At 45.4% G+C, this 8,895-nt stretch overlaps 1 protein-coding gene across 1 annotated transcript in view; it reads right to left on the bottom strand.

Annotated features, from left to right (window-relative positions):
• Window positions 1-995: 995 nt before the first annotated feature.
• Window positions 996-8,895, bottom strand: part of MEOX1 (mesenchyme homeobox 1) — a 17,001-nt gene continuing 9,101 nt past the window's right edge. Inside the window, exons 2-3 of the mRNA XM_015423180.1 lie at window positions 3,208-3,398; window positions 996-1,118 (exon numbers count right to left, since the gene is read on the bottom strand). Of these exons, the coding sequence (XP_015278666.1) occupies window positions 996-1,118; window positions 3,208-3,398 (314 nt within the window). The remainder of the gene's footprint in view (window positions 1,119-3,207; window positions 3,399-8,895) is intronic.

Raw genomic sequence — 8,895 nt, forward strand, 5'->3', positions numbered from 1 at the left:
CACGTGGCATATCCTCCCATGTGACCAGGACCAAAGTGTACTATATTAAAGGGAGGTTGGGCAGAGGAGTAACATTTTTAAACACTTCATCGCATTTTTTGTAAAAATCCTTGCAAGTAGAAAACTAGCACAGCAGGGAAGTGAGTGCATAGCCCCCCTTTTGGAGGAGCATTAAAAATAGCACCCTCTCACCAGCAGCCAATTCAGTCTTAGTATCTCATTTTCCTGCCATAGTAGACCAAGCCTGGAGCTGCCTCATCAGAGCCACTTATAGTGAAAGTAGACAAGCTAGAGCTCACAGAAAGGTTGTCAACAGCCAAACAAGGCTGGCTTCATAACTGAAATTACAAACTCAGATTGGCTAAGCGCTTTATGTCATGCCCTTTTCTCAGTGCTTTGCCTGCCTTTTAAAATTGCCATGTCAACATTCATTACCATATGAGATTTTGAAAAGACAACTTTAAAAAAAATGGGAAAACTGCTGTGGAGTAGGTCTCTCTGTGTTTCTTGACAGCACAGGAGCTAGCCAATCAGCACCAGGCACAACTAGTTTCTTCTTCAAAAACATACAGCACCATTTTTCCCCTGGAGCCCTGCAGAGGAATATTAAGTTTGGAGGGCAGCGAGGGCACTTCCCGATTGACCTTATTATCCTAAAAATATTGTGGGTGTCTTCCATTTTAAGAATCTATCCCTGCACCATTCTGCTCCTTTTTGGCATCTTGCAAACAAAATTTACAACCGAGTCTGGTTTCACATGGAAAAGGAAACCCTGGCTTTTCTCCAGGCTGCTCCTTACACCCTCTTTAGTCACCATCCCATTGCAAAGTCTGGGGAGGAGAAACATCTGGGCAGATAGTGAGGGCAAAGGGCTTCAGACGCTGCTACCGAGCACGCTCTGTCGTAAGTGAACATGCTCCTGGCAAAAATCTGACCAGCAGCTGTTCCGCTCCTTTTGTCGCTGCGCCAGACTTCCCAAGCCCTCCCAGAAGGGGCTATTCTGAGCTTGGGGAGGCAGCAGAGTCCGCGTCCTCCGTGTTGTGGTCCTGGGGTGAGACCGGCTGCCCGCCCTTCACACGCTTCCATTTCATCCGGCGGTTCTGAAACCACACTTTCACCTGGACGAGAAGAAAAAGAGACCGGCAGTGAGTCAGGAATGCTGTTTCCCAAGCCTTCTCCCTCTGCACTCTTGCAGGTAGGGAATTTCACTCCTCCAAATAGCACCGCAGGCCTTTCCCCACCTTTGCCTAGCCGTACCAAAGATCTAGAAGGTTCTGCCTAGGGCCTTCACCTGCCCTGCTGCTGGCTGGGTACAAACTGAGCCCCAGAGGCACAGCCAGAACCCTCAGGGTCTAAACTCACACCTGCCTTGCAGTGGCACAGCTTTGGGAGATAAAGGGCATCAGCCATGCCGACTACCTCCTCCAGTGCCACAGCTAGATGAGGAAAAGGCAAGTCCCATTGATGCCGCCAGTGCCTCAGGAAATCAAAGGGAGTGGCACATTGGTAGAACATCTGCTTCACATACAGAAGGTCCCTATTTTACTCTGGCATTGCTAAACTATTTTTAACTCTGCTGAATTACAATTTTAAAAATCCAACAGAGCTGCTGCCGGCCAGAGTAGGCAAAGCAGACCTCGACAGACCAAGGATCAGACGCAGCATAAGGCTGCTTGTCCACTCAGTCTTAGAGGGGTGGAGCTGCGGCTCAGTCATACAGCCCCTGCTTTGCGTGTAGAAGTCCCCAGGTTCAATCCTGAGCATTTCCAGGCGGTAGGTGGTCCGAAAGACCTCTATTTGAAATACTGAGAGCTGCTGGCCATCAGGGTAGACAAGACTGACCTTTTTTAAATTTATTTTATGTAATTCAATTTATACCCCGCCCTCCCCGCAATGCGGGCTCAGGGCGGCTTACATAGGGGCAAATGCCAATATAAAACATAACTAAAACCATTTAAAATCCCAACAGTATAAAACATTCTTAACAAGTTATTGACTAAAGTGCTCAAGATGTTCAACATGAAATTTCAAAGATGGCATATTTCAACTGTTCAGCATCGTCTGCTCCAGTGAAGCACTGATGTTCCCTCATCTGGGGCCAGGTGAAGATGGAATGATGATGATGGTAGTGGTGGCTCTTACTCATGCGCCTGGTGGAAGAGCTCCGTCTTACAGGCCCTGCGGAACTGCACAAGGTCCCGCAGGGCCCGGATCTCCTCCGGGAGCTCATTCCACCAGATAGGAGCCGCCACCGAGAAAGCCCTGGCCCTGGTAGTGGCCAGCCTGGCCTCTTTGGGGCCTGGCATTGCCAGGAGATGTTGGGTCCCGGACCGAAGTGCTCGCGCTGAGAGCTGCTGGCCGTCAGGGTAGACAAGACTTCCCTTGATAGACCAATACTCTGACTCACCAGCCCTGTACACATGATTCCTCCATGTGTTCAGTCAATGAGAACAGAAGGAGAGTGTACCCAAGTACACTGGCCTCACATCCCTGCCTCCGTGCAATAACCACCTTTTTTAAAAAAACACCCACAAACATTCAGTTGCAAATTAAACCAAAAGCTTGTCCGAATATGATTGGTCAACCTTTCTGAAAGCTGCAACGGAGGGAACCAATCAGGCTTCAAGGGGAGAAGGCATTCCATAATGTCAGTGCCACCACTGGGGGGAAAGTTCTGTGTAACGCTTTCAGGTGTTAGGCCCTCTAATGCATCATCTTGTAATCATTACAACAGCCCTGCAAGGTAAGCCATGATTATTTCCTCTTTATTGCCTGTGGGGGGATGCAGGGAGAGGGGTTTGCCTAAGGCAACCTTGTGAGTTTATGGTAGAGCTGGGATTTGTAGTTACTTCATTTATATCCCACTTTTCTCCCCGCTGCAGACCTCTAGCGGCTTACAACATTCTCCCCTCTCCATTTGATCCTCACAACAGCCCTGTGAGGTAGGTTAGGCTGAGAGCATGTGACTGGACCAAGGTCACCCAGCGAGCTCCCATGGCAGAACAGGGATTTGAACCTGGTTCTCCCAGATCCTATTCTGCACTCTAGCTACTATTCAACACTACCTCTCTGTTTGATTTGAACCAAGGGCCTCCTGGTTCACAGGAAAATCTGTTCGGCACTACAGCACAGTGTATCATCTAAAGCAGAAAAGGCCCCAAGGGGTACAGCAATGGACCTAGCTTGGCCACGGACAAGGAGATTTACCTGTCTTTCAGTCAAGTCCAGGTTCACCGCGATCTCATATCTCCGGAGCCGCGTCAGATAGTTGTGGTGTGCGAATTCCGCCTCCAGCTCCCGCAGCTGTTCCTTGGTGAAGGCCGTGCGCTCTTTCCGTGCTTTGGAGCTGCTGGCTTCTGCTTTTGTGGTGCTCCCACTACTGCCTGTGTTCTGGCTTTCTACAAGAGAAGGAAGAGGCCAAAAAGTATTCTCATACAAAACCCCAGCAAGAGAATTTTGAAACGTCCTGATTGCTCCATAACAGACTTCAAAATAGCCAGATAAGTTTCAAAGGCAGCATTCCACAAGAACGGGATGAATTGGATCTTGTATACCAGTTTGGCACTGTCAGACTAGAACACACCAGGGACTGGAGGCGGGAAAGTCTGTATGGAGAACAGTTGTCTCTTCTTACAGGTTTAAGTACATTATTCATCGTATTTACCCCACCTTCTTCCCCAATGGGGACCCAAAGCAGCTTACATCATTCTTCTCTCCTCCATTTTATCCTCACAACAACCCTGTGAGGTAGGTTAGGCTGAGAGAGTGTGACTGGGCTGGCCCCGGATCACCCAGCCAGCTTCCATAGCACAAGTGAGGATTTGAACCTGGGTGTCTCAGATACTAGTCCAGCACTCTTATCCACCATACCACACTGGCTTGCTTTGCCAGCTCATCAGCCATTGGGGGTGGTCTCCACACATCCATCCTGATAGATCATCTAGATTTTGATTAGATCTCCTTTTCATTTGTACTGAAATGTAACACGACTCAACTTTGCCCCAGGTTGCTTCCATAGGGAACTTTTGCTCCTGTTTCTTTCTTTCTTCCTTTTTTGAGGCATCCCGATAACTTCATCCCTGAATCATTCTTTATTCTCAGTAAAATTGTCCATAAAGCCAAACAGTCTCTCAGACTTCCCCAAGCTGTTCAACGAATTTACAGATGGAGTAAACCGCAATACGTATAGAAACACAAATCAAAACCCCCCAGAAGAGTCACACAACAAAAGGTTACAACAGTGAAATTTTAGAATAGCTTTACATATTAAAATCAATCTGTCGTGATGGCTTCAAGACTTTTGTCACAAAGTTCTAGTGCCAATGAAATAAACTGACTCCACAGCTTAGAGGGAACATTGTTCGTGATGGCTTCAAGACTTTTGTCACAAAGTTCTAGTGCCAATGAAATAAACTTTACTCCTGTTTCCTCTATCCTCTAGTTAATCTCTGAGAGAAGATGGTAATCAACAGAGCAAATGGAGAAAGCAGCATATTCCCTGCCCTGCTGGTTTGGTACCTTTGTACCTTTGAACGCTGCATGGACAGAAAATTGCACATTTTGCAGGACCTAACCACACCAGGTATTGGGTTAGATGTAAATAGATCGATTGCCTTGGAAGCATGGAAGCTTTACGCAGTATCCCTGATCTTCCATGTTTCTCTGTTAAGAGAAAATTCTGTTCAAACAAACTACAAAGATGAACTGACTCCAGGGGTAACAAGAGAAAGAAATTTTACTTACAAAAATAGAAGCACGTCTTACATGACATATTCATGTAGGTACATTTAACCTATTGTGAACAGATTAACTTAACATAAGAACATAACAGAAGCCAATGTTGGATCAGGCCAATGGCCCATCTAGTCCAACACTGTGACACACAGTGGTAAAAAATACCAGGTGCCATCAGGAGGTCCATCAGTGGGGCCAGGACACTATAAGCCCTCCCACTGTTGCCCCCCCAAGCACCAAGAATACAAGGCATCCCTTACCCCATCCTGAGAGTTCCTATCTATACCGTGTGGCTAATAGCCACTGATGGACCTCTGCTCCATATGCTTATCTAATTCCCTCTTGAAACTGTCCATGCTTGTAGCCGCCACCACCTCTTGCGGCAGTGAATCTCCATGGTTAACTTGATACAGCTACAGCTCCAAACCCAGGTGGGAGAGAGAGAAGGAGAGAGGTCCTATATAAGGTGGAACAGAAGGCAAGCAAGGGCCAAAGAGGCTCAACATGTAACTGATGAGAGGGTGTGGCCAGCTGCAAAACCATTGGAATGTGGTTTTTAAATGATAGTTTAGCACTTTTGAATGTATTATTACATTATATATGATAATTTGTCTATTGGCACTATGTGCATAGCTATATTTTAGTTTCTTTTTTTGTCTCAATGTTTTTGGTTCCTCTTCTAGTGAGAGAATTCTCTTAACCCTTTCCCTCCCAAATCATCTTGCATGCAGAGAGAACATTTACAGGATGATAATCAACAGAGCGAACAGGGAAAGCAGTGTATTCCCCTGCTGGTTTGGTACCTTTGTACCTTTGCACACTGTGTGGACATGAAAGTGCATATTTTTGCAGGCCCCAGTCACAAGAGGCCCTTTCACACACGCTGAATACTGCTCTTTCAATCTGGTTTCCATGCACTTTGCAACTGGATTTTAGTATGTGGGACAGCAAAGTTCACTCACAATTGATCACTGAAGCCTATTAAAAGTGGGTTGAAAGTGCATTATTCAGCATGGGATCACCACCATTTCCCTCGCCTCTGTCCCTGGCAGTCACCATCCTCTTCCAGCTTTTAAAAAATAAATCAATAATTAACAAATCAGCTAGCAAGTTTAAGCCATAGCAAAATATCAGCTACCAATGTAACTGACCTATTGAGCAATGTAATTGACATGTTTCTGTAAATTAAATGGGGAACTGACATATCAGCATAAGCATAATGCTATAGTGATGTGACATGTTTTTAAAGTCCTGAAAAAGTCCTGGGTGGGGGGGCAATGTCGCCTTGCAACATGCAGAATTGTTGCCCTGTAGATGTACCCCTAGAAGACTGAGCCTCCTGACTTCTCTTTGTAGTCACCCTCTCCCTTTTCTGTAACTAGTCTTGTGTGTATATATATCTGCTAACTGAATGTAACGCTGCATGTATCTGACAAAACGTCAGCTCGGGCTCATGAAAACTTATGCCACAATCCATATCTTTGTAGTCACCCTCTCCCTTTTCTGTGCGTATATGTATCTGCTAACTGAATGTAATGCTGCATGTATCTGACAAAATGTCAGCTCAGGCTCATGAAAACTTATGCCACAATCCATATTTGAGTTTTCAAGATGTCACAAGACTCTTTGTTATATAGGAACACCAAACTTGATGGGAGATAGTATAAAATGGGTGTTCCAAAGACATAGCATCTACTGGAAGCCTGCAGATTAACCAGCTACCTATTTTTCCATTTCTCTCACCCACCCAATTATTTTCCTTTCCTGTTCCTGCTTTCCCACAGCTCCTTCAGGACAGCTTCCACATGGAGATGATTCCACATGGAACTCTCCCCTGTATTTTCCTTGCCTCAGCCCTCCATGACCACCATTCCCCCCGAAACCACCCATACCAGGAGAGGGCTTTCCCAGCCTTTTAAAAAATCAGTCATAGCTTTCACTCTGTAGTGTTATAAAGATTTATTGCAACAATGCACTTGTTCCCAGTTTTGAATTGGGGGGGTGGTGGAAATGGTGGAAATGTCTTGAACCCTTTTCATTGGGGAGTTATAAGGAGAAATGTTCAGCCAGTACATTCCTCCTTGTAACGGCATGGGAAAGGACAAAAAAGAGACAAAGAGGACAGAGCTGGAAGGAATATGGAAGTTTGCTTCATCATTGCTTTGGGGTTGTTCAGAAGGCTGGACGGTTCCTACTTAATCACATTATGGACTTCCTCTTGGTTCCTGTTCAATGAGGCAAGCAACCTATTGAGGTGAGCTTTGAACAGCAGGAGTCTTAGGAAAAGAAAGCCTGGGAGAGACTTGTAAAGTGCAGGGCGGGAGTATAGCAATCACTGTACCCAATTCCATGGGCATCTGGCAGCCCGTACATTTCCCTCGCTCTTTGAACTTTGAACTTTGAATCAAAATGTATATACTCATGAAAAGCCTGGCCAGTTTCATGGATGCATCTTCAGGGTTTTTTTGTTTTGTTTTTAAAGTGAAATATTATTATATGCACAGGCTGGTGCACATATGCTCTGTTGATTGGGGAGGGAACCCACGATGGTGGTAACACTGAGAAACCTTTCATGACCTGGAACACATGTACCTTAAGAAATCTTGTTGGGTGTTACAAGTTAAAACACTTCTTCAGTATTTACTGGGTTAATGATGTTTGTTAAGTCACATGTTTGTTTGTAACCAATCTGTTTAGAGAGTTAGAAAGCCCGGCAACTTCAGATCTAGTTTGTTGTTCTGATTGGAGACCAGAGTGCCAAGTATTAGCATTTTATGGTTCCTTGTTCTGAGCAAGAAGAAGTTAGTCTTCGTCTCTCTTCTGCCATTTTCAGTCTAGCTGTAAGGATGTAGGATCATTAGCGCTTTGTTATTTTACATCCCATGTACCTTTTCCCCATGCTAGGTTGTAGTAAACTTTTATTATTTTAAGCACACCATGGACTCTGCCTCTTTAATACTCTGCTGATTTACTTTAAAATTAAGAAAACCCCAACAGGTTATGGGAGCCCAGCTACGTTCCCAGCTGCGTGTGCAGAGCTGAGCCATGTGTGTTGAGTTTACTGTAAGAATATAACAGATTTTTTTTAAAAAAAAACGTTTTCCTGGGAGCAGAGAAGATTTTTTCCTTTTTCCAACAAATCTGTATCCCTGTATGATCCTGTGTACACTGGGAGTTCCCAACTTTGTTGAATCAGCAGGTGTTTTTGGAATTTTGAGAACAGGTTGGCGGAGCCACCACAAAATGGCTTCCTAATGACAAAACACCGGAAGGTTCTACAAAATGTTAGCACCGTATCACTCCAGCCTTGGCCCATCTACAATGACACCCTGGCTGTTTCCAGGCACAACCCAAGGGGCTGGTGTGGACCTTTAAAGCCCTACACAGCTTGGGACCAACTTATCCAAAAAACTACCTACCCTCTTATAAAAACCACATGACCCCCTAGGCCCCTCTTCTAAGCCTCTGCTTCCCTAGCGAGGCCTGACCAATTCTGACACCTGGGAAGTCACCAGGTCCAGGTCATGCAGTGAGAAGGGGGATTCTGAGACCCATTGGCTATATTTTGACTCACACCAGCACTTCCCACCCATTGGAGGCCCACCAATCGTTTGGGTGATCATGAGGCTAGCGCCTCCAGCCGGGAACCTGATTCCCCCATGAGTGGTGCCTGAATGAGTAGGATTGCCAGCCTCCAGAGGGGGTCTGGAGGTCTGGAATGACAACTGATTTTCAGAATCAGCTCTACAGAGGGCTTCTCCGGTTCTCCAGAACTTGACTTGTGCACTGTAGCATGGTGAGCTTTGGTTCCAGGAAAAATAATTTTGCCTGAAGAAGACTCTCTCGAAACACGCAATTTTTGCCTGGGAGGCGTGTCGCTTTGATGCTTGCTGTATCTCTTTTTGGAAAGCATAACAGCCTGCTGCATCTTTCATCACTGCCGACTGCTGCGTCTCTCATCAGTCTCTCATCAGAAAGCAAGACAGTCTACAGCACTGAAACCTGTCTTTGTAGCTGTGGACTTTTCCACTAGATAGATGTTCTTTAGGTTTTTGTACAATAATGAATAACATAGGGTCTCTATTGTATTCAAGTATACTATTTATATCAATATATGAAGATATAGTAGCATAACAGTATTGTGTGTTTTGTTCTAACACG

The sequence above is a fragment of the Gekko japonicus genome, unplaced genomic scaffold, assembly GCF_001447785.1.
Source record: "Gekko japonicus isolate JY-2015 unplaced genomic scaffold, Gekko_japonicus_V1.1 scaffold661, whole genome shotgun sequence".
Taxonomy (NCBI): domain Eukaryota; kingdom Metazoa; phylum Chordata; class Lepidosauria; order Squamata; family Gekkonidae; genus Gekko; species Gekko japonicus.